Here is a 27,009-nt window from a genome sequence, read left to right as displayed (position 1 = left end):
ACAATAGAATGGAGCACTGTAAGAAATTGGACAAATAAGTAATTTCTGCGGAGAAGATGGATTTAAATTGATTCATGTTGCGACCTCTCAGCGCGCATGCTTTCTAACACACATGCAGCATGTAGACGGATGTACAAACACCGTGCATGCACACATATTTGCTCACCGGCTCTGCAGGTGCAATTGCTGGCAACATTTTCCTTTCTGCTTACATTAGTTCAGAATACTGAGAGGCTGAGACTCTCCGCACCAGAATAAGGTGGTGTTACTAAAGGCTATTCCTACATACATTTCATACAGGCGCCTAACAATGTTGACCTTTATCAACTTCAGGACTGCATTTGCAATACTTGCAGCTCATAGCGTCAGAGGGAGAGAAATGAAAGGAAGGGAGAGCAACAGCAAGAAATCCGGCAACCTTCAGAGACTGTAGGAGAAGGTGGGCTATGTAAAAGCTGCTGCTGTAAATCTGCCAGAGAGGTTGGAATGGTTTTCTGCAGTGGTGCACTGTTTTACTTAAAATTATTCATCCCTTTAGAAAAGTAATCACATTACCATTCACTAAATGTTCTGATTTTTGACATATCACATTACTTTACTGTAATGAATTTATAAAAGTCATGATCACAAGATATTGCCAAAAGTAAAACTTCTTTTGTTGGTTAGACCTCAGGCTGTCTGGGTATATTAATCTGTTCATGATTATTTGATTTCTATTTTTAATGACTTAAAGGTCCAGTGTGTAGGATTTAGTGGCATCTAATGGGGAGGGTACAGACTGCAGCCAACTGAATCTTCTTCCAAAGTACGGTGGCTGATGGGCAATAGCTACTGACTACATTTACACACATTTATATTCCACTATAATTCTGAATATGACAATATTCTGAATTGAATACATGTTACGAAAACAGCATTCTCCATTTGGATATTCTGAATAAGGCCTTACTCTGAATTTAGCATTTTCCGATTAAGACGTGGGATTTGCTGGTATTATGTGGGTTTTAATAGCATGTAAATAACTCATTGGGAATGTGTATCTCAACTTGAGGTTTTACTGCAGTTTGCGACATACAGCCTCTTTCCTGTTACGGTCAGATCGGTGTTGTCATGGATACTTTGTACACTAACCAACTCGACAGCAGTGTGCAAAGCTGGGATGGAGATGCATGCCCCAAAGAAAAGCCCATTTCTGGTTGGAAGAAGAAACACACCTACTTTTTACAAGTATGAAAGACTTACATATTGGCCCGTTTGTGGATATGTGCAAATATCACTATGCTGACCTTTTCAAGAAGGTGGTTGAAGGAATGAAAGAGGGAGGCTGTGTTCACTAGAAACTTTGAAAAAATCCTGTTTTGATGCAAAGAAGCAAAATGACAAGCAGCTTCAGCCATCTACTTTCTTTATTTTGACAGGATAAACAACATGTCAGCGCACATTAATCGAAGTATTCATGAGACTATTCACGGAACAATTTAATTGGCCATGTAAACATCTAAGTAGGAATATTGTCTTTCTTAAATGAGGGCAAAAAGGGAAATATTTTGTGCATGTATGAACCAGTGCACTCAAGTGATGTCTGCGTTGTGTTGATATAAAGAGGCCCAGACTGTGGATATCTTTGGGTGGCGATCTCTGTTTATTCCTGACAACAAGTTGAAAAACAAAATCCTCCGTCAATCACAACCATACAAACTTGAGCCCCTACACAAGTTAAGTGACACAAGATTATGTGCATAACAGCGCTACAACACAGAAATTACTATGAGAGCAATGCCGACAGCAAAAGGGGAGAAGCAAGGCGCGAGACACCCCTTTGTAGGTGAGGTACACCCAAAGGTGAAGGTAGGGGCACAAAAACTGAGAATCAAGCGTCCACACATTGATTACGGAGGCCTAAGCGTGTCAGGTAATAACAACTGAAACAAATTTTGTGTAATTACAATATTTGATATTATGAATGTACACATATTACTGCTGCACAATTGACCCTGTTAAATGTACATATAGTCAGTGTTTGGTTTGTCCATTCTGGTCTACTGTAGAACAACATGAGCAACTTGGTGGAAGAGGACATGCTCTGTAGGTAGATATGAACAGCTCACCCAAATTTCATAAAAAAACAAACAAACAAAATGGGCCTTAGTTTCAAGTGATTATCAAGTATGAAAACATAGTATGAATATTATACACCATTTCTGACAATCGATGCCCCTAAATCCCACACACTGGACCCTTAACAATGTCATGAGCCTCCATAATATAAAAAAAAATGCCAAAGTCTCCTCAGAACACCTTATTATAACATGTCAGCATGAGCCTTATGTCAGAAGCCATTGGTATTGTTTTCAAGTCAGTCGTCTGACATGTTTGTCTAAAGGGCAAACTTGTACAATTAATTTGACAGCTAAGGGATGCCATGTAATGGCACTTTAATCCTGTGAAACCACTGAGAACTGCTGGCAATTTTAATCCCATATTACCATTCAAATAAGAATGTGTTATCCAGCAGGACTAATCTTCAATCGTAACCAACAACGTGTCCAGCAAATGTCTAAAAAGCTAAAGCCTGGACGGGGCTTGATTGGACTGTTGCTTTCCTTCCCTGCTGAGATGACAGAAATCTTGCAATATGACTAACACAGGCATGTGAATGTGGACAAGGATTAGCAATGCGAGTGGCCCTGAATTGTTGAATAGAATCACAGTGAGAGGCAAAGGGAGCTCTAATGTCTTGATGTGTTATAAGCAAAATGGGAGCTGTCCATGACGCCCAGTTTTTACCAAATAGGTCGTGCAGTCTTAAAAGTGCATCTAAGCCTGTAGTCTTTGGCTGTGCAGAAATCTTGTTGCAAGCCGTTTTTTTTTTTTTTTATTAATGGAGGACTTGCTGCTCCTAGCCAGGTGGAAGCGGAGCAGTAATAAATGTGGCCCAATATATCATCCGCAGCACATTACAGGGGAGCTGGGGGTGATTATTCATGCCGGCAGGGGCATGAACAGACCTTTCAGGGGTTCATGGGCTCAAACTTTGAAAAGGGCGTCTCCCTCATCTTTCTCAACAGGGTAGGTAGAGTCTTCCCGTGTCTCTGGTGTTGTTGGCTCGACTTATGTCGTAATGAATGCGGCGAAATCCGCAAGACTCGGTTAGTGGGAAATGTGTGTTTTTTTGTTTGTTTTTTCAGCTGATTACTTGATGAGTCTGGATTGGTTTTCACATGTATTTATCAAGGTCTTTTGTTTTCATGCACTTACCATAATCATCATTGAATTCTTTAACCTTAATCATCAGTGTCAAACACAGCAGCATGCAATTTGTAGTGTTTATGTTGCATTGTTAACTCTTCGCATGGCGTTCGTGCAGACCATTCTATTAAGACTCACTGAATCTTAAATCCTAGAATTAGCTTCTCAGATGGGTGCAATCAAGACTGCAATTACCGTACTCGCAGTGAATCAACTTTTCCCCCCATCAGCCACATTCTTGGACTCAATTAAAGCCGGCACTTCTACAGTCATTTAGTCAGAGGCCAGGAAATGATGGCATTGTGAGCAGCGGGACACGGGGTGAAGGTAGATGGGGCGTTATGTTTGGAGCAGCCTGTGTTTACCGTCTGTTTGTGGCTATCAGGGCACACACAGAGACAGATGAGGGACAACAGCTGGCCCTAATGCGTGTTGGGTAGGATCAGCCCGGCCCAGTCACAGCACATCAATAGACCCATACGTTAGCTGACAGGGAGAGCACTAAACTGTGCTCGTCTAGCAGGTGTCATGGGCCCAGCCCCAGCACAGGTGATAGAAAAATAGGCAATCTGTCTTCCCACTGGAGGGGTACAGGCAGGGGGGTCGGGTTGCCACCGGACATCAGATCTCTGATCCTTCACGACACACACACACACGCACAAAAAAACAAAAGGACTGTTTTACACAATGACAAACATTCATAACCTCGACCAGCAGCACTTCCCTCAAATAACTGCAGGGACTAGCCAGGTGGTTGCCGTGCCTCAGTGTCAGGCAGGATGTGCAACCCAGTCCCCACAATCAGTGTTGGCATTGTATTTTTCTGCAACCAGTGATATGTTACATTTGTACATTTCAGACATAGAAGATAGGTTAAAACTAGGAATGTCAACAGTTAACCGTTCGGTTAATCACCAAGAATATTTTTGATTGGTAGTGCATGTCTGTCATGTTCAGTTTTTGATTTTAAGATCAAGATCAAGATCAAGATTAACTTAACTGTCCCACAGAGTGGTAAATTTGTCTTGGGACCTACACCCATACTGCAGCCATAAAAATACCCAACGTATATCTCTTGAGATGACAATTTTCGTGACATTAATGTTAGCTAGGTAGTTAGCGCAATGCTGCGTTAAAAGAGGGTTGACTACACAGTGTAGCAACAAGCTTACACTGGTATGGCCATAAAAGCACAACACTTACCAGCAACATCCAGTGTCCACAGGCCAATGCCAGTCCTTGCGATCGCAATAATTAACGCAAATTCAACAAAAGTCTGCAATATTTGCAGGGCCCAGGGGCTTGCAATTTTTCAAAAGTCCTGTGATTTTTCCGCGTTTTCCGGCCAACCGGAAGTCGTCATTTGAAACGTCATCAGACGCGTCATCAAATTCGCTAATGGCATTGCAGTATGGAGAAACGCTCTGTACTGACATAAGAATTTGCACTGTTTAAATGCATACAATGTGTTGAATTTATAAAAATGTTATCTTTACAGAAGATGTAGCTTACATGTTGTTTTACAGTCACATTGTCTGCTTTGAGAGCTACAATATTCACTCAGGATTTTTTGCAACATTATTGGAGTCCATGTTTTGAAACTAATTAAATAAAACTAAAGAAGAGAACTATAAAAAATGCTATTTTTTTAATATTCAGTATGATTATTATAGCAAGTGATTTCATGGAGGTAGTAAATTTAAAAAAAATCATATTTTTTTTGTCTCCCTTGTCATTTGCCGCAATTTCCTGCAAAAAAAAATCACATAAAAATTCCACAATTTGTATCGCAATTTTTGACAAAGTTGGTCACAAATTCAAGGTGACAGTTGCCTAGCTGCAGAAGTGGTAGTGACGTCACCAGCGCCTTTCTGAAAAGTTCACTGATTTAAAACCAGAAGCGCATGGAGCAGCCAGAAAGCCAGAACACTCAGCGCATTCACTTGGCGGCTGCGAGTAGATGCATATGCTCACTCCTTATTGGGAACAATTGAAAACAAGATGCTGTAGCTGAGAAAAAATAAATGCTATGTGGACACAGGCCCTTAGGAAAACATGTTTTGGTGTAAAATCCCCAGTTTGGTCACCACAGTGGTCTGCTGCTTGTCAGCTGTCTCACCTAGGTGTCATGCCGTCCACCATCCCCTCCTCCTGATGAAACTCAGCTCATATACATGTAATCTGAAATGTGTCACTGTAGAAATGTTTATGATTTGTATGAAATGTACAAATGTCTCCTCATGTTATAGCTATATTGTATGTTGCAATCTAGATGTCTAACTGTTTCATGAAGCCTGTCTTTTACTACTTAGTCTCATATCACCATTTAGGTTTAAAGCATCTTGTTCCCGCAGATGACCTTGTATATCATGACGTACAGTGACAGCCTATAATTTGATCAGAATGGAACAAAGAGGGATTTTTTTTAATGGCATTGTCGGGAGCGTTGTTTGTTTTGAAAGCTCCATAATACTGGAAATTACAAGTTTTACTGACTTGTTATTTGTCCTCAAAAAATGAAACCTGTTTGGGAGGAGGGAGCCATTACAATTTAAATTTTATGAAAGTGACTTTTAACAGATGATTACATCCTCTGATGTGATTATTTTTTCAACTACAGGTTACTAATATCTTCAAAATTACTAGTTCACGCATAATGATAATAATAACAATAGTATGCATACTTGCACTGTTTTAATGGGGTAGTAGATCTAATGCTCTTGCCATTTACCCCGGACACAAATTTATGCAGCTCAGACAGGATAATAACCACAGTACATTTATTACAAATGTGGATTTAATTACAGAACTAAAGCAGCAAAGCACTGAGTAGATCGTACCACTGTATTTCTTTATCAGTGAGGTTTCATCATTAATTTTGGAAAGAAATAAAGAGTCTCTGATCCTAAAATCTGAGAGCAGTGGATACAATCAGCTTTTATCTGCTGAGACATGGTGACAAGTGCTTTAACAATTCAGTCATTTGTCCAGAGGATCTTAGATATTGTGGAAATAACATGACAGTGCTGTCTGTGAAACATAATTCTGTCTGAAATATCTGTATTTTGTACTTTGTTGTTTACCACTCCTCCTTTCCTTTGTATGTGTGTGTGTGTGTGGCTCATATTTAGCCACAGAACAAGTCAGTTAATTTACAGTTTTTATAATAATAATATAAGAGTTCATTTTATTTACAATGCACAAGAAATGCAGGATTTTGTCTTGATCACATTAATTAGCTTCACAGGTAAAAATAATTTGGAGTATGTGCTGACACCGACACTCTTTACCCTCCACGTCTCTACATATATCTTCCAGTTGGCTAATGATGACGCTCAGAGATTTTTTTTGGTGACATTTTCCACCACAAGCACCCGAATGCAACATCAAGACAGATTTTTTTCCAGCTGCGATCTGGTCTCGACTGTATGAACCACATAATGCTGATGAGAACTTGTCAAAAACACGTGCTGTTTACTTTTTAAAGGAGATGAAAAATGGCTGATGAGCCACAGTGCACACTCATGGCGCACTTACCATCCACAAAACCAAACTCGGAGCTGCTTGTCTTCTTGTGGAGTGACTGTGCAGACTCCTCAGCGCCAGGTGTAATAGATAGAAAAACATTTCTTTTTTAGTGAGCACAATAAAATCACTTCATTTGCACTCTATCAATTAATTTGCACTCGGTAACGTTTGGCAGCAGCACTGTAGCCCAGAGGTACTGTTTGTTATTTCAGTTTTTTTTCCTCCCTTTTCAATAGTGTTAATCTCTTTTATTGTTACTTTTATGGATTTATTGGTGGTTTTTAATCTGTCCATTGTCTTATATGTCTGTTCTTGTGTTTTTGTGATGTTGCAAACCAAATTCCAGTATAGGACAGTGATGAACTGGGTTGGGGGAAGAAAGAAAGAATCCTTAGTTTTGTAGCTAATGAGATACATGTAAGTAAGGCAGATTTGGAGTTGATGGAAGGCATATTTCTTTACCACCAGAAACAGGCTAACAGTTTCCCCTTGTTCAGTCTCTGAGCTAAGCTAAGATGAACATACAGTCTGGTCTTTAACCATTTTATTAAGATGCGTTCAAAACGTTTGCCTTGTTAAAGAAGACAGTTCATGTTTTACCCTGCTTGTTTTGTGGATAATGACAAAGGGGAAATACAGAAAAATGGCCTCCTGATGATTTAACTGAAAGACTGGGGGCTCAATCAGATCATTTAAGGTATCTGCAATTATTCATGTCAATGCACGGATACCAAGCAATTTAATAACAAACTTTCTGTTAAACTTCTGTTTCCACTTAAAACTCAAAATGAAGTCGACAGCTCTACTGGCTGATTTTAGTTTTTGGTACAATATTTGCAACAGTGCAGTGGTAAATATTTAAAAATGAATAAATAAGTATCTTTGCAGGAGTGTTGGCCCATATTTTAGTTTTGTCTGTTCTGGTTTCCTCACTGTCTTAAACCCTCGTCTTCACTCCTGCCTCACTTGACAACGACTGGCAGTGGTCTGCCCACGTTGTCTCTAATGTGTGGGTAGGCGGTTACCTGGAAGCCAAACAATGTCCTGCTGCATAGGCTGAAGTGGCCCATTATTTAGACAGAGTGTATCTTGAAGTGAAATAAGGCCTGTCACGCTACATTTAGTCTGACTAACATTTCCCCTTTTCAAATTCCAAGCTGGCATTAAAACCAAATTCAACGGGTGGTTCCTGCGCACAAGGCCTGTCAGAGTCGTCACCTGCCTTGCATTTCAAAGCAGCTCCCCAAAAAATACCTTGAGTGCCACTCCATTATCCAAATGACATTCAAATGCTCTCAGAGTGAGCCTATAGTTTGAGACTCCCATTTCCCTGCTAGTTTTACAGTCAAACAAGAAAAGCCCTAATTACAGTTCGTCACAAGGACTCTCTTTTCTATATCGCACGCAAGAAAGAACAAGGTGACATGCTGACTCAATTTATAAAAAGCGTTCTTATTAATTTAGATAATGATCTTTTCTGCCGTTAAAGCACTCCCCTTCTCATTCTTCACACTTTCATACGCATTGGTCGACAGCCCTGATAAGATGTCGCCACAAGACTCATGGCTTGGATTGTATTGGTATATTTTCCTGGAGCAAAGTGCCTCTTTTCAGATATTTATTTCCAGTCACCTAATGCTTTGCTATTGTTCATGCACGTTATTGGGTTGGATGTGGAAGTCATTTCTGTCCCTGTAATGTAGAGCGTGGCCATGGAGGCTCTTTATGGATTTGGAAAGGCAGGGAGGAGGAAAAACCCAGACCAGCTATTGTTGCCATTGTTGAAGGAACTCAGGAGAAAGGTCTACTGTGCTCAACATGTACACTATAATAACAAACGTGCTGACTTTGTCCTCTTGGTGTTTTTTTTAGTATTCATTGTATACACGGATGACAGATTGAAAGGCACAAGTCTCAATGGGAAGATCTCAAGGACAGCTTGAAGAATTTGTGTATTGTGCATAAAGCCTTAACCCAACTGGAAATGTGTGTGAGGGGGACAAGAGGAAGCTGACCATTGTGTCGATAAATTCAATTTCCCTCGGTGTCAGATGAGCCTACTGCAGCTAGGCCTCTGTGTTACAACTACGCTGACAACTTTGTTGCACTGACGGTGACTTGAAAACAATTCATTTACAACCGAAATGGGAGTACTCAGGTGCTTACCATCCAGAAAAACACATTTATGGTGATTTTTTTTTTTTCCAGGTGGATTTTATTGACTGTAGCAGAAAGGCACAGTCTGTGGAGCAGATTTAACTGTGAGTGACATCACAGTCACCTGCTTTACTCTGCTGTAATTGTAGTTTGTCTATTTCTGACTAAAGTTTGGAAATGTTATTACATTCTTTCATATTAAGCAAACTGCACGGTAAATGATTTTCAATTTCCGCCACTGCACAAGCTTAGTATGATGAATTTTTAAATGTCATTTCAAATTTACTACAGAACTGAACCATTTTAAGTATCTTACGTAGGGTCACAAGAGCAATCATGTCAAAATATCACGCCATATTGTTGACCTAACTTAACACTTTACATGTCCACTACTCGATTTCAAATGGGATTCTCAAAATTATTAAATAAAATTAGATAAGAGTGCAGAGTAGAATGTAAGACGAGAGATGAAGATTAAAATTCGCAGCACCTCCCGTACAATGAGAGCAGCTCCCTTGTTATCAGACGGTGCATGTCTTCAGCCCTTATTTGTGGTGAGGTGTTATTAGCAGCGTAGCGGCGCTGTCCCACCTCATCACATCATCTGTCAGAAGATCATCAGTTGCTGTAACAGCCCAGGAGGAGGGTTCCTGTGTGCTGCTTATCTGCCTCACACACGCAGCCTCTCGTCCCTGAGAGAGCAGGAAAGTAACGAAGCATATTACTCAAAAAGTAGAGTGAGTTTGATGTACTGGCACTTTGATGAGTATTTGAGTATCTCCATCGTTTGAGTCGCTACACTGGGTGCGTTTACATGGACATTAATAACCTGTTTGTGATTGGGTTTTTGGAGTATCCTGCTTGTGTGAATATAGCCTCATAAACAGGTTACTAATGTCAATGTAATCAAGGGCTGTCCTAACCTTAGAATTTTGCTAGTCGATCAATAGTCGTCATTTAGGGCCATTAGTCGAGTAGTTGCCCACATGTTTACGATACTAATCCAAGCATTAAATGATATATTTTGGGCGGGGCAACACAATGGTTTGAGTTCAAGGTGTGAGAAAGAATAGTATCAGTAACATTGTTAACACTGTGCTACATTACAGAGAAATACAAACCGTACTAATGAACCTTCATTAATATAGGCCTATATTTTATCTACAAGTGCACGTCACACACTGAGCGAGCCACCTGTTAATGACGCTGTCGGCAAAGCAGTAATGATTGTGCTAAGTGGCTAATGGACACGTAGCTACTTCCATGTTTCAGATGATACGCCATGTTTGTAGTCGACTGATAAAGATGAGTTTACATATCACCTTGGGTTCGTCCTTCACCTTCTCAAGATGGTCCCACACTTTGGATTTCCTGCCCGACATGTTATTAACTAGCCTGTGGAATAACCGCAGGTCGGCTGTGATTGGTTTGTAGCGTGACTCCTGTCTAACAGCTGAGCGTGGCAACTTCCTGTGTCTGTCCTTTCAAATTAAATTCCCACATGTTCCAGTCATATCGGTTTTGATTTAATTAGACAAGGTAGCTCCCAAATAGTTTCATGTTTGTTTGTTGTTGTTTATTCTGTGACTAAGTGACCAATGAAATCTTGCAAACTAATGACCTTTCTGGTCGACAAACATTCGGTCGACTATTAGGGGGCAGCCCTAATGTAATCAAACTCAATGTCATTCTGTTATCTTTCCAAGAGAATCATTGTATTCTTTTGCATTATGAGTGTTCACACTACTCACTCTGCAAAGAGTTTACATACAACGTATATATAAAAACACATAAATATGATGCATTGTAAGAGTCTTAAACTACCCAACAGTACAGTATATGAAGCAGTTAGCCCAAGCACCACCAGGACCAGCTACAACACTAGAGTGCTTCTGGCATGTTAAATCAATAATTAAACATCATAAAAAAAGGGCCATTGTTTACTTTTGATATAAATATTTTATCGTACGTTTACCTTTGATAAAGTACTGGGGCACTGAAAGGATTTTAAGGTCTAGTGTAAAGGATTTAGGGGCATCTATTGGCAAAAATTAAATGTTATATTTATAGCTTTGTTTTCCTTTGTGTATAATCACCTCGAAATCAGAATTGTTGTGTTTTTGTTACCCTAGAATGAGTCATTTATCTACACACAGAGCCACAGAGAGGAAGGGGATGTCAGACAATATTGGGAGACTAACACATTGTTTGCTTTGGTCTTTTTGGGTAATTGTTAAGAATTATAGAATATCACCAGGCTTATCCTTTAAATACACTCTCACCATTGGGAAATAAACAGTATATCTGTGACTGACTAAATTCTATTGCTCCTCCTGCTAATCACAATTTCTTATTGCCCTTAATTTCCCTCCAGATTTAAAGCATTAAAATGTTATAAACCCACCGACATGCTATTTATTGTCAAACACTTTGTCTTCAAGTATCTCTTAAAAGGAAATTGATGAGGTAAAATAATCCATTTACTTTCTGGAGACAAAGTGTTAGGAAATGTCGGTCACAGGTGTGGGGAATTACACAGTGTAGGCATCAGCAGTCAGAGTCTAAAGTAGCTTAAAGCCTATAACATTACATCTGATCTGCAGGGTTAAGGCAGAACAAGCGCCGTGCTCGAGTGTGGCACCATCTCTCCCTCTTCCTCTCTTTTATACCAGCTTCAATGTTGTTAAAGCAAAAGAAATTGGACTGTCTGGGAGAAAAACAAGTAGCAACATCAGCTCCATTTTAGAAGAGGTTATTTTATTAGGGCCGCGTGGTGAGCAGCTGGTCCTGCTCTTATCCTGTTACCTTTTTTTTTTTTTTAAATCTGATGTGCTGTTTATTTCATTTTCACCTCATTGACGTCTACAGTGACTGCACATCGGCCTGCATCATAATTATTGTTATTATTCACTTATTGGTGCACAGGGTTTGATGTTCTAAGGGTGCTATTTAATTTTCATCATGTGTACTCTAAGTACACGACTAGGTGAGAAGTCATGTACATATTAAAGGAGTGATTACCAATGCACAGATAAAGGCCAAGTGACATGAGTCATTCTCAAGTGAGGAGGCTAAGCTGTTGAACCAGCTGCCGTCACTGGGATTTTAACGGGACATTATCCGGATCAGTGTTGTTGTTTTTTTTTTACATTAGCTGGTGTGAATGTACCATGAGGCTGCTGTCACACACTCGGAGCTTCATTTAATTCCAGAGTCGGTGCTTCACGTGTAGTTCTACTTCCTTAAATTGGCTAAGAAAACCTATTCATTCTTGGAGGTAGATTAACCTGAAATGGAGGAGGAGGTGTGTTTCCAGTAATGAAAGATATGCTCCTTCCAAAACCGATTTGTATTCATGCATTGCTAAATCACAGATGCCCGTGTGTCTTTGCTTTTGGGTCCTGATGTCAGGAGGACTGGAAGGAGCCAAAAATAAAAAAAAATAAAAAATAAGCATGGAGAGAATAATCACAAAGCTGTTCAAGTTGAAATGAGTTCCCTCCTCTTCTCGCTGCTTCTGCCTTTTACTGCTACACTAAACACACGTGGAGTTCAGATGTGCTTTGGTTTGCTTTGCAGGGATAGTCAAATCAGATAACCAGCTGTCTTTTATTTACAGTCAGGTTCATACTTGCATAATTCCCGGTTATATTTCTCTCTCACATCCGCAGGCTCTTGATCCGAGTCCTTGCCACTCGTGAACATGTGACATTGTGGTAAACACTTTTGTCTTTTGATAGTAAAGCTGCCACATGTCTTCATTTCCTACAGCTGCAGCATCCTTTATTCTCATCATATTCATGGATTATAGGAGCTGGTGTTGGCATTTGATGTCAGTCTCTGGAATATGGATGTAGGAAATGAGAGATGTTGCAGATGACATATGGATTTGTGTTTCCATGCCTCATTAAGTGAGCAAAAACAATTTTTAGCCATGCTAGCGGCATTGTTCGAGGCATGACGGTGTCCGCCGGTTGGGTGGTCCACCAATTTGGTCCAGACTGAAAAATCTGCTGTTGGATGGATTGCCATGAAATTTTGTACAAACATTCATGGGTCCCAGAGAATTGATGCTTTGGTGTTCCCCGACTTTTCCTCCAGTGCCACCATTGGTTGTAAAATTTGGTTTGTACCCTCAGAACCCATCAACTAGCAGTATAAGAAAATATTTATACCCTTGAGTATCGGGATATTGTGATTTGTGATCATTTTAACAATTCTCAAAAACACATTATCCATTTTGGTAACACTTTACTTGAAAGTAGCTACATAAGGGTGACATGACACTGTCGTAACTATGACATGACATTGTCATGAACTTGTCATAAACATTATGTACATGTCATAAACGTTTATGACTGCTGTCATTAAGAGTCATTTGTTTTTTGTAATGACAAGTTGACATTGTTTGGGTTGTCTTGATTATGACAACTTGACATTGATTAAAGTGACATTACCAGAAGATGTCTTTGTCATGACAAGTTGATGTTTGGGATGTCCTGGGATGTCCTTATAATGACAACTTGACATTAACATAAAGACATCTTCTGGTAATGTCATCCTAGTTAATGTCAAGTTGTCATAAGGACATCCCAAACAAATTTAATGTCAACTTGTCATGACAAAGACATCTTCTGGTAATGTCACTTTGATTAATGTCAAGTTGTCATAATCAAGACAACCCAAACAATGTCAACTTGTCATTACAAAAACCGAATGACACTTAATGACAGCAGTCATGAACGTTTAAGACATGTACATAATGCTCATGACAGGTTCATGACTGTGTCATGTCATAGTTATGACACTATTATGTAGATGCCTTCAAGTAAAGTGTTACCTCGATGGTTCTATATTTTCTTAATTTGTTTGCTTAAAGAATGCTGCAAGCACAGTTATTTAACATTTTTGATATAGACAAATGTTAATTCCTTTGCTCAGACTGCACAAGATGTGATGAAGATAGGGCTGAGCAGTATATTGATATTAAATCAATATCATGATATGAGACTGGATATCATCTTAGATTTTGGATATTATAATACCGTAAGTGTTGTCTTTGTTTTAAAGGCTACATTACAGTAAAGTGATGTAATTTTACGTACTAGCTGTCTATTATTTTCCCACTCAGTCATCTCATTGTGTAAATATTTTGTGAAAGCAACTATAGTCAACTCTTCAATATGGTCTCGATATTAAATTACAAGTGTTTGGTCCAGAATTTTGTGATGTTTGCCCAACACTGCGTAAAAGTATTTTTTTAGTGTATATGTTGGTGTGTTCTTCATAATATGACAGTTTTCCTAAAATTAGATTTAAAAAAAAAAGCAATATATGGCCTTGCTTACAGTATTGCAGTGTACTGAATCAAAATCCCTGTATCGTGATACAAAAGGCCAGACTCTTACCAATACACACCCCTGTATCAGCCTCCACCACTCTTTGGATTTCATGATAATTAGCCAACATTAGCACACTTAGATGGTTAATATAATCTGTAGACTCTAAAGGCCTCATTTATATATCTTGCATTAACATGTGATCTCTATCCGGATGAATTACCTGAATAATGGTACGTCATATAAACCTTGTATCATTAAACATTTTCATTATCTCAATCTAGCCGACACTGTGATTATCTCAATGCGCAAATTAGTCAAGTGGGGCTAACCGACTTGTTAACAGCCACGGCACGTCTCAAGTCGAGGAAGGCAACAGGTCTTTTAGAGCATACTGTAGAAAAAAACATGGGAAAACAAAGCCAACAGGCATAGGGCATCACATGTAACAGTGGCCACACAGTCAGTGTGTTGTTGAGAGGATATATAAATGTATACCCCAAAGAAGAAACATACACAGCAAGGTGCCTAATCTGAAAAAAGAATTCCTGTACAGGGTCCAAAATCTTATCAAACATAACACCGTTATCCTCATTTGAGAATCTCAGTCTCTCCAGATGTAATGTGTCAGCCATTTCATTTAACCATGGGAACAGAGTCCTTCTTCCACACTTCTTTGCAATCACCATTCCAAACAAAACAGCCATTTTAAGGGGCTAGTTGCTCCAAGGATAGCTGTGAGTTGATCAGGTTCCCCAAATTTACCAAAAGCCTCAGAGAAACAGGAGAAAAATCTTCTTCCAATATGTATACAATTTACTGCATGACCAGAAAGCATGTGCTAAACTGCCATTTGTAGATTTACAGCAGTTGCAGACAGGTAAAATGGCAATAGGTGCTTTTTAAAGGTAACTCTTGCTAGATACCATATCAAAATATATATTTCAGTGCAACTGCATCTCTTCATGCAAATTCTTAACCTGTGACAACTGCACTTAAGCATGTGTTTGCATGATCTTTACACTAGACTGTGAGTGAACCAGGAAGCATAGTGTGTGTCACCACTACAGTAAGTGCTGGTGGCTTGTTAAATTGCAAAGTTGGTGCCGGCATACTGTTACAGTAATTAGAGTTGAACAGGTGATGCTTTATCTCCGCCTTGTTATGGATCATATCTTCGTGTTGTGTTCTAATTCTCTGTCTGATGCTGAGGAGCCTCCATGCTCCGTCACACTAATTAGATAGCGCGAGTCATCATCCCCCCGTTTCTTTCCAACCGCGTCTTTACTGGGAGGAGGGTAAGTGATGAGACGAGGAGGAGGAGGACGAGGAAGGAATAGGCAGGTTGACAAGTGTCGCAGGGGGCCCTCACGTTTACAACGCTTTGTGTCAAAAGCTTTTGGAGCAGGCTGAATAACTTCTGCCGATATCAGCAGTTACACACTCTGCTGGTTTGTCATTGTGCCAGATTGAACCTGTGTTGTTTTTTCGGACAGTCTCAAAACTGGTGTATTTTCTGTGTGGACGTTTGGCATATTGTGCGCTGCGAGGCCGGCTCAAAGTGTTTTATCTAATTGTAAAGCTCTCAAAGTAACAATTGCAATTTGTAGTGTTTTGTTCAGTTTTTCCAGCATAATAAACCATATAGATTACCAGCGATACTGACATTCCATTATTTTAAGGTTTACGGCTCTAGATCATTATGGCAGCCTGCCTTGCTTTCTGCAGTTGGAATGGTTCTACAATGCAGTGTGTGAAACCTCTCATTTTAGCTCGAGGCATATCCGGTAATTAAAGGATTAACTTGGTAATCTAAATTGTCTCTTGTCTTTTGCTTCCTCCTTCCTCCCATTATTTCCTAACATCCATTTCAAAGATTTAAGAATGCCTCCTTCCCCTCTCCGTCTGCGTTTCTGTTTCTTCCCATGCCGGCGCTGAGTTCTGTAATCAACTTGCTTCTGGATAACCTCGTTTCCGGCTAAGCGTAAGGGGACGACAAATCTGTGAGCGTGTGCGTGCCTCGGATGGCAAAGACTGCGACTGCGTCTGCCCCTCCTGACAGCTCAGGATGCCTTCAGTTCCTTTGAGGATTGCGTGTAGTTATTAAGTCAAAATGTGTTCAAATCTCTGTGACTCTTGTGGAGGAACATGCACTGAACTGCCAAACAGGTGAAGCTTTGAAGATTCTGAGCACATTCACACCCCAAGTTATGCGACGGTGAGGCATTTTGAATCTACCTCTAAAATGAGCTAAATCTATCAAGTGTTTCTCATGTCTGCGCAGGCTTTACAGAGCTTTGTGAATTTCTTAAAACATTCTGTGGCCTCTTGAATTTACTTTTAAGGACTTCAGCAGAAGGATCTTTGATTTGATTTGCTTGGTTGAAGTGACCTTATATACAAACATTAAATAGCTAAACTACAACTTCACAAAGCACAGACGATTATGCAAGTTTCTGAATGATTTATCCTCTGTCTATATTATGCTGCTTTAAAGACCAGTTAATTTTTTTCCCAACTCTTTTACAGTCAAAGAGGAGCACATTAAACTGATAATGCAACTTGATCTTTGCCACGCTCTGGGTTGTGAATCATGCATTTTTAGTTTAAACTAAGCTCTTCATCTCTTGAGGAGATGCTATTTAATATGAGGGCATGATCAAAAGTTTATTCTTCATAAAGCGGCTAAATGCTCTCATACTTAATTTGGAATGCTGTAAAATTTGTAATGAAGGAGGATAGCGCACACACAGTATGTAACTTGAGAAAAAATCCCCAAGCTTGTGTTGTCGCTGAATTATGCAGTGCAGGATTCAGAGTTTATTGGAGAGTCGCAGCCAGTGATTAAACCTCTGCTTTAGGAAACTGATTGTTTAAGAGGCTGATTCAGCCGTGAAACCGGATTGTCCGTGGAAACATCTGGAAGCGGATGGTGACAAAGCATCAGCTGTGGCACTTGAGCGATGAATATGAATATTTCTCCCATTCTTAGTCCGCACAGTGTTAATGATGCTGCCAAGAATAGTAATGTGGTTTCTGAATCACAGGTCTCAGCATATAACGGTTTTAAATCGGAAAGATAAACGTCTCCCGTGTTAGCGCTCTTGCTGTTATGTACACAAATTCAGGCTCCCAGCTGTTGATCTTGTTAAACATCACTTTCAGCCATTTACTCACACACATTTGCACAAACATGCACATTTGCACAGACAAATATACTCACACACATGCGGTCTCTGTCATTTAAGCACAGTTCTCAAAATGTCAGCTCTTTTACCTTGACAGGAGCTTAAAACGGTCTCATAGGTTTCAAGGCAAAGCGCGCCTTTCAAGACGGCGTCGCCTTGAAAGGCGAACGAAGCGAAGGTGCCGGAGAGTGTCAGCGCTGGTGCCAAAGGTAGACGGAACAAAGTTGCTTCAAATAGATGATGGGAGAAATTAATAAATAAAAATCAACAAACCGGAATCAGCAGATGTGTGAGCTCCTGTTCAAAGGTGTAAGGCTCATTAATGGTGTTGCTATGCACCGTGTTTACACAACTATCAGCGCTAACTTTTTTTCCTTTTGTTTAACGACATCACTCAGGGAAAAAAAAACAAAAAAAAACCAGCATTTAATCATTCAAAGTGCTGCCTGTTTGAGTAGAGATGATTTATGTCGCCGGCGTTTGATGGCAATGCTCAAAGTTGACGATGTGACCCGAGCTTCAGGAACGCATCTCTCATGGAAATATTCTCATCAGGGAACAGAGTAGACAGCGTGTTATTAGTATCCTGAATTAATGTATGCACACAGATGTACAGGCCTGCATCGATGTACATTCTTAGCAGCCAATTTTCTATTCATTTGAATAGGCAAAGATTGCAATAACGTCATGTGTGGCATGTGTGAGACTGATTTACTTACTCACCTCCCGTCCTCCCAGTCCCCACCTCTCCTTCTGTCCATCATTCCCTCATTTTTTTTTTGTCTTAAGCCTCTCTGCATCCTTCACCACTGATGCAAACGTGATGTGATGAAGTTTGGGTTGCCATGGGTGCCATCTCTCCTGCATGTTTATTTATTACATCTGAGCCTGTCTCTGCTGTATATTTTCCTCTGCCAGTGATTGATTGTTTTCCGGAGCGACGTTAATAAGCATGGACATTGTATGGAATCTGGCTTTGTTGACTGTTTGAGCATTTCTGCGTAAACCTGCATTTTTTGGTTTGCATGCATAATTCTGTGTCTCATTGATTGAGAGGAAGACAGAGCTGTTTGTGAGCAGCTTTCCTTTTATTGCACGCTTGCGGTCTATATTTTGCGTACGTGTGCATGTTTTTTAACTTTCAGCTCCCTGAATGTGTATGCGCATGAACAATATACAGGAGAGTGTGTGTGTGTTTGACAGAGTGTGTGTGGTTGAAGGAGTGCTTGTTGAGGCATGGTTGTCTCATTGAAAAATTTATCCTGAATCCCAGACATGTGGAGGAGTAAATATTTGTCATCTGGGGACAAACATACATCAGTCAGCCGTGCTCCAGATTATATATGATGCTGGATGTTTTTTCCAGCCCATCCCATTTCTGCTCCTTTCCCTGTGTTTGATCACTGCCAACAGTAATGTTGTCTGAGGCTTATTGAAAGTAACCATTCATGAGCGACGCTCCTGTTCCCAGAAACGTAATATAAGTTTATATTTAAAGCGATTACCAAATAAAGATACTCAGTGGTATAAAAGCATCCAGGAAGCCACTTGAGCACTCCGAAGAAGAACACATCAAGCAACAAAGTGGCTGTGACAAATTTGATCTGGGCTTTGTTGTTAATGGCAGCTAAACATGAAATGGTTTAATAATCTGGATAGTGATTTTAATTGAATTAATTTCAGAGGACATTGTAAGGTGCTGATGGTGTCATAAAACACTTGTTATAGCTGCTGTTCATCACTGTGATGTAAATTATGCCCAGTGATTGCTCAATGATGCTTTCCACTGGGGACATGACGTTGTAAAACAAAAAAAAAAAAAAAATGTAATTGGCTCCAAAGGGCACACGATGTGTTGGTGCCATGAGGGAGAAACACAAAAGAGGGTTATTTTCTCTCCAGCTATGTTTTTTTTTCTCCCTGCTGACATGCTCATACTGCGGTACATTCAGCAATTCTGTTCTTCGAGTAGATAATAAGGAGTGAAATTAAAAAAATAAATGCTTATTTCACAAATGGCGATAAAGCAAGTCGACAGTATGGGGCACGCTGACATGAGCAGAGCAGAAGTATGAAGAATTTGACTTCAAAATAAGACTTGAGATTTGTGTGTATCCAAAAGAAAAAAAAAAGATACCTACTCCTGGAAAGTGATACAGTATAAATCATTATTAAATATTGAAGATAGATGGTAATAAAAGACGTTTACAAAGCTGCAACACTTGAAAATCTAATCCTGCGTGCTTTTTAAAATGCAGTGGTGTGTGCATATATAGTTACAGCGTTTACCGGAATTTAAATTTTTTTCTAGGTTTTTTAAATATATATTTTGAGCATCTCTGACTGCATTATAACTTCATCATCTCCTCTTGTGGATGTGCTCGATCCCTGACTTGGGAGTTGACGTGGTCAGCTGGACACATGAGACACTGGGGTCTGTGTGCAGCAGGAAATCTGCCCTGGACATCATGGCTCAGCACACTGACAGCTGGTGCACCCTCGTTGTGTTTGTGTGTACGCGTGCATGCGTGCGTGCCTGTTTTAGGTCAGTCGAATTGTCTCTCGAGAGAATAGCAGCTGCAGACAAATATCAGGGTCACAACCTGATGTGTTTCTTTTTAAAAAAGTACAAGTATCTAAATTCCTGTGGATTCTTCTCATGGCGATGTTTGAAGCGGCGCAGGGATGACTAATGTAATGGTTACTGGGCCCTAGCAACACATGCAGCATGATGTATCAATTAAATCATCTTCATTGGCTGAATGATCAGCGAGGGAGGCGTTGAGCATCCTGTGTTTGTTGTTTGTGTGTGTACTAAATGATCTGGCAATGGATTCAAATGCATGTGGCAATTAATGGCGGCTTTAGCCAATCACATTCAGTAGAATCTAATGCAGTGCCCATAGTGCTGCTGCTGCTGTGTCTATTTGATTTGTGCATTGACCTGCAACAAGTCTGTTAAGTGGCTGATACTCCCTGTGCGCGTGTGCATGTGTGTGTGCACGTTGACTTTGAAGTACATTGTGTCGTGACAATAATCTAAGCCAATTTACTACGCATCAGCCCTCCATTATGGGTTTGATATAAAGCGGTGCGTGACTAGAATGCCCTCCCATAAAATGACAATTTACTTCTCTGAAGAAATTACGTGTTTAACCTCATTAACCTAAAGTGCATGTACTAAAATGGAGGACTAACCCCCACCCCTTGTGACAAACACACACAAACACACGCACACAAATTGGAAACATCATTAAAAGTTGAGAGGTCATGTTGAATGTGACCCCCGCAAATGAGCAGCCAGCGGTGAGTTAACAGCATCAGGAGCTCATCAAGGCGTTCGCACGACTCGTCAACATCTCAGGTGGCTTTTGTTTCATTCTCTGTTTCAACATCACCTGTCCTCTATGAGATGATTAACCTGGCAGGTGTGAGGTGAGTCTCGCCCACTGTTTTAGTGAGCTGTCGTCTTCTGTCTGCGGGGAGTACAGAGGGTCAGCCCGGCCGGCTAATGGCTGTGGTCACAAAGCTGGAAGCCGGCCCATTAGAAGGAGCCGCCGTCATTAGGACCAACACACTTTCAAACAACCTGACCTACTGGTCCCGCACTGTTTATTAGCAAAGTTTGGGCTCTCGGTTAGAGCAATTATACTCGCCATTCATGATGAACTGTGGCCTTTTCCTCAACACCATGAGACAAGAAACACACACTCACATACATAGTAAATAATGTCAGACGGCCGTGTTGTCCTGAATAGGGAGCTGCCATATTAATGACATTTTCTTCTCTGCAAATGTGTTGCAAAACGAAAATGTGCTTGGGAAAGGGGAAAGTGTCAGCAAGTGATGTATGTCGTTCATTGGACACAGAACATTTAGTTTTCATTAAGAGTTAAACATGTACACGAAACATTAATGGGGTTCAGCGGCAGCAGCAGTGGCGTGCTTCACTATCTCATCCTGATAAATTAGCAACTCAGCACACAGGGGTAAAAGAAAAATAGGAGAAGAAAGAGAGACATTAATATAATGTGTAGTGGGGGAGGAACTGACAGATAATGTCTTTATCCAAAGATTGGTGTTTTATGACGCAACGTGATATTATCCCTGACCCGGGCAGCAGCAGGCTGCAAGGATGAACGGAGGCTGGGCGAGGGAGGAGAGGAAGACAGGAGAGAAAGGTCAGCGTGAGTGTTGCCGTTTCATTATGAGAGATGTGGACTCCCATCCTCTCCTGCTGCACAGGGAGTGATGGAGAAGGTTGTTAATGCCTGGTCTGTCAGCCATATTGGATTCAGGGCAGTAAATTAATATTACACTCCTTTTAAAGGGGTTTTATTTTGGGATTTGCTGGTCTCCCCTGAGTGTCGGCGGTGTAAAGAGGTTATTTCCCTCTTTCTGCTCCGCGCTGTGTCCTCTTGCTATCTCTCGCGCAAAGCTAATATGTTTAGAGAGAGGGAGACTGTGTTCATGAAGGAAGGATGTGTGCGCTGTAGGCTCCTTTGTGTCATTCAGCGTTTGTGTTGAACATTTTTCAGGGAGCGTAAAAGTTTGCTGTAAATCGTAGCATTGTCCCCCTGAAGGACAGCTCCCATATCTCTGCTCAGTGGAGATGTATCTCCCCTCTTTTTTTCCTTTGCATCACCTATATACTGTAAGATTCAAGGGGAATAAATGGGCCTCTACTGTATATAGGAGGTGACTTTACGTTAACTGGCTGTCTAGCTTGTCAGTCATCTTTAACCTCCCCTGCCTCTTGCCCTCTTGCTTAATGCGGATAGAGTTAGAGTCCTGGTTGAAGAGCCGTATAACACAGTGTGAAGTGGCCTAGTCGCTGAGACGGGATTTATGGCCGCCGGTCCATCAGCGCTGATGTTAAAGGGCTGTGATTAAGAGCTGGAGTAAAGACCTGGACTCCTCTACCCCCCCTATCCCCACCCACTCCCCGGCCCAGCCAAGAGCACACAAGGCCGAGCTCTGTCACTGCCAGCTCTCCTCCGTACAGTCCTGTCTCTCTTTTTCACCCCGTCTGTCCATCTGTCTTCTTCTGCCTCCTTTCATATGCATGATATGTATGAGTCCCAAATCACCAAGGACACTGAATCTCCGCATTAGATATCTGGTGTCTGCTGATTCCATGACAACTTGAAGACTTGAAAGCGTTTTTTATTTTGGCATCCCTCTAAAATCCCTGCTTCTCTTTCTCTTTTTTTTTTTTTTTTTTTAATTCCCTGAAGGTTCCGAGCACGCCACAGCAACGCTTCCTGCCTCCTTCTCGGACCTGTTACCTCACTTCTTGGTGGAGCCGGAGGATGAGTTCATTGTGAAGAACAAGCCGGTGACGCTGACCTGCCGCTCCACCCCTGCCACGCAGATATACTTCAAGTGCAACGGCGAGTGGGTTCACCAGGACGACCACTTGATCGAGCGGACTGTTGACCCAGCCACAGGTACATGCAAAAACATGTCTCCTATATAAATAATGAAGTTCTCTTTAAATTTTCACTCAAACATTTGTGTTATGCAGTGTTTTCACTTGTTGTCAGTAACCTGCGCCATCCTGTGGCATCACGGTGCTTCATCCAACTTGTATTGCATTAGGAATAAGCCATAGAACAACATGATAAACATAGTATTAGGTTTAAATGTTGTAAACAGACGAACGGAGCCACTAGTGTCTGACAGGCCGTGTGCAATTTACTGCTGAGCACTGGCAACATGAAGGACATAACATTTCAACATCGGTGGGGGGTGACAAGACGAGGCATGGCAGAGTTAGTCTCTCAAGAAAACAAAAACTACACCAATATGGCAACATTTTAGATGTGAAGCTCACGAAAGTGGTGTCCTAAATGGTAGCAACGTAGCACTGTCGGTTTGAGCTGAACTTTTGTCGGACGTCATGTTTCTATTTACTCCCATCGCTCACCTTGAAAGCACTGCAGGCAATGAGGAACGGCTGATTCATGAAGTTCAAATGTGGAGTTATCCTAGTGGTTCTGAACTGGTGGGTCACGGTGCAATAGTGGGTTGAAGGTCCATTCTGAATGGACCGCGAGTGACTTGCCAATGTGTCATGTTTGTAAAAAAGACACTTTATTTCTAAGTACAGTGAATTTCCGGCACAGAGCTTTTATTTTAAAGTGCTGTTTCCTGCTGTAGAGTGAGTGGGTAATGGACAGCTACTGGACAGAGACAGCGAGCTAGTTTGATGATGCTGAATGTATTAAACTGTGTTGACCTCAGTGTTGGGCAGTAACGTGTTACAGTAACGCCGTTAGTTTTGGCAGTAACTAATACTCTAACGTGTTAGTTTTTAAATTCAGTAACTCAGTTACCGTTACCAAACGGTGCGTTACTCTGTTATTTTTGGCCAGGTTTTAAAACGGCGCGCAGCATGCAGGATTCCTTCACAAACTGAAGTTCCCTCTCACTAAAACATTTTAGCCCTAAACAATAAAAGATAGTCAAGTCAGATAGAAGTATATGAACAATTCTTACCAGAGCATCTTAATGAAACACGTCTCTCACCAAGTCACTGTTGACCTGCTGGCCTCACCACAGTGCTGTAACGTTACATTAAGCGGTAGCGCTTCTGTAGATTTAGTCCCAGTAACGTTATATCCAGTGACGTGATATCCATTGTTATCCCGAGGAAGCTTTTGTTGTGGACAGACAGTGTCTGTGGTGGGCGACAGACTCGACATCATCATGTAGCTCTTCAAATATTCTCTTTTGCTCATTTTCCATATTTGTATCCAACTACCGTAGTTGTAAAACATTTAGCTGCCTGACAGTGAGTGACTCCACTGTAGAAGACAGTTGCATGTTTCCTATACCGTTCAACTGTTTTGTCAAGTTGTCGTCTAACAGTGCCTTCGTTAAACTCCATCCGCTGTCGCTTAGGCGCTGTAACGTTAGCTACGAGCCAATACAAATAGGAAATGTTTTGGGCTGCAGGGCTGAGTTTCCTAAAACATGATCCTTCTTAGCAACGTTGTCTTCTTTGAGACTTAGAAAACTACACTGCAAAAAGAAAAGCACCTAGCGCCCTCTAGCGTCCCCACTCAGTCATCTCCAGCCAGGACGTACTCAGAGTATAGATGACACTACTGCGCGTGCGTCAAGGTTACTTTTTGGTTTAAGTAACTGAGTTACTAACTGAGTTACTTTTTAATGAAATAACTAGTAACGGTAACTAGTTACTATTCTTCAGTATATAGCACAGCACTGGTTGACCTCTAACTAATGGCTAAGGAGAAATGGACCCCATGGCTAAACCAGTTTTGAACTACTGATCTATACAATACCTTCATATTTCACAACAGAAACATAAGGTCTCATTAGGGAGCTGATAGACTCACAAGTCAGTCTTTAGACGCTTTGCTTAACTAAAGACTGATGACTTTCTCCCTGATTTTGTGATTAGATGGGCGGATACAATTTCAGAGTTTAAAAAAACTCCCTACGTTGCAGAACCAATAGTAAATCTGCAGGGCGGTCCTTCGGTGGCTCGCTGAACTCTTGTGCTTGTGAACATAGTCCCACTAAAAACACGTGTAGCAAAATGGCTCAGCCGTGCTCGCAGAAAACGCCGTCAAAGTTCAGTGGATGTTTGTCGCGTTTGCGGCGACACATTCTCGCCAACTAAAAGAAACAAACATAATCTTTTACAAGGCCATGATTCATCCGTCCGGCTGGACTATAGAGGGAATCGCCTTGTTGTTTACAAATACTTCCAGGTAGAAAACCAGCAGAGCTTTTAGCTATATATATAGCCTATATCACATTTTTCACATCACTGTATCACCGTATGGACTAATCCGATGTTTGTAAAGTCTATAAACACAATGATTGAACAAACATTACTATTTCTGTGTGCACGTTTAGCTGGGCTAACCGTTAGCTGTTAGCCCTGTTAGCCGTTAACGGTGTCTGTAATAGGTAATAACTCATTAAACGGTCCGTGAAAAAAATATCTTTTCCAGCGGATATCTTAATTACAACATGATTGAGCTAGCAAAGCAGTTTTGTGTTGCTATGTGTGGTATTTATTCAGTTTTAGGAAATCACGATGTCTAGAATGCATCAGTGGCTGCAGCTGACAGGGACAGCTAACAGCAGCAGCAAAGCTAACATCAGGACNAAGGAGTGTCCCCAGACTATCAGAAGGTGGAGATCTCTGATTGTCTGGTGGCGAGACTAGGGAGCTGAAGGTTTCTGGTAAGGTAAATTACCATAGCTAATAACAAGTGATATTATATTTGTGTTGTCATTTCCAGTAAATATCCCAATATAAATTGTGTGTTTTCTGTTTAAAGTAACATTACAAATGGAGGAAGATAAAAGGTAGGCTCCTCACCCATCTATTAAGTGATTATGTCGTCAGTCTGATCTGAAGCACACAGCTGATATTGACAAGATTTGTTTTCATGACTTAACAAAAGTGCATATTAAATAGCTTTGGTGTGGACAGAGAGCTCAGATGTTGCGTGATGCGACATGATAGTCAGACGTTGGTTTGATGTTGGGACACAATGTCATTATGTTCCACTGGGGAGCTGCTGCTGCTGCTGAGTCAAGTGCGACTAGATCTATTGGTAAAGTACAGTATTCCAGTCTGAGTCAGTGTTTGGTTTGGTTTGTTTAATATAAAACCAGTTTGAACATTTTTACACCGACCCAACCCTAGATGCATTAAGTATTTGTGCACAGAAACAAAGGTTTGCAGTTCGCCACTGATTACTGTGCTCCATCAGGCTCTTGGCTCATCCTCCAGCCTATTTAGCCTGCCAGTCTCATAATAAGCACATTGGTTTCAGTCTCAGAAATCTTCTCGATCACCTTGGAGACCTGTTTGTTTTTCTCTCTGTTGTGCTGCAATCCCCCGCCTCCGCCATCAGTGTCATAAACATGTATGACACTGATGTGGTGTGATTCAGCAGCGATCTGCAAATTCAAACCACCCATTCACAGCCTGACAACTGATTGGGAAGGAGAAACATAGAAATGACAGGTTTTTTGGGGGGGGAGCAGGAACGCGCACACACATGCAAATGCGCACTCTGATTTGTAGCCAAACATAACAAACACATGCATAAAACAGTTAATGGACACGACAAGTGAGAACTACACAGAGGCAGACACACAGCCATCAGTGTCTGCACACAAACACACACAGAAAACAAAGGGAAAGGTGTTTAAGGCAGGAGCATCTGAAGGGGAATTTAAGCAGAGGTGTATCAATTCACATGCACACTTTGCCTCTTTGTTTTTTAGATAAAGAGCTCATTGTGCTCACATTTTATCCATCTGGTCTTCAGGGTTTGGAATTAAAATGCAGCAGCTCGGCAAATGCAGGAATAAATTGTAAAATGTCACGGGGGGAACTAACTCATAAGGCCCGTTTCCACCGCAGGAACTTCGGGGTAATTTTACGGGGCCGGGGCCGTTGGTGTGTGTCTCCACCGCAGGAACCACCCCCGAAGGACAGAGTTCCGGAACTTTTACAGGGGCTAAACAAGTCCCTGCCTCGGAGTAGGTACTCA

At 41.0% G+C, this 27,009-nt stretch overlaps 1 protein-coding gene across 4 annotated transcripts in view; it reads left to right on the top strand.

Moving 5' to 3' along the window:
* unc5a (unc-5 netrin receptor A) overlaps nt 1–27,009 on the top strand; it is a 164,093-nt gene that overhangs the window by 59,597 nt on the left and 77,487 nt on the right. For all 4 annotated transcript variants that reach the window (XM_050043064.1, XM_050043063.1, XM_050043066.1 and 1 more), the window contains exon 2: nt 22,699–22,911. In XM_050043064.1, coding sequence (XP_049899021.1) covers nt 22,699–22,911 — 213 coding nt within the window. The remainder of the gene's footprint in view (nt 1–22,698; nt 22,912–27,009) is intronic.

The sequence above is a fragment of the Epinephelus moara genome, chromosome 4 (assembly GCF_006386435.1).
Source record: "Epinephelus moara isolate mb chromosome 4, YSFRI_EMoa_1.0, whole genome shotgun sequence".
Classification (NCBI taxonomy): Eukaryota; Metazoa; Chordata; class Actinopteri; order Perciformes; family Serranidae; genus Epinephelus; species Epinephelus moara.
The sequence above is the reverse complement of the archived record's forward strand: the minus strand, read 5'-3'. Positions and strand labels throughout refer to the sequence as shown.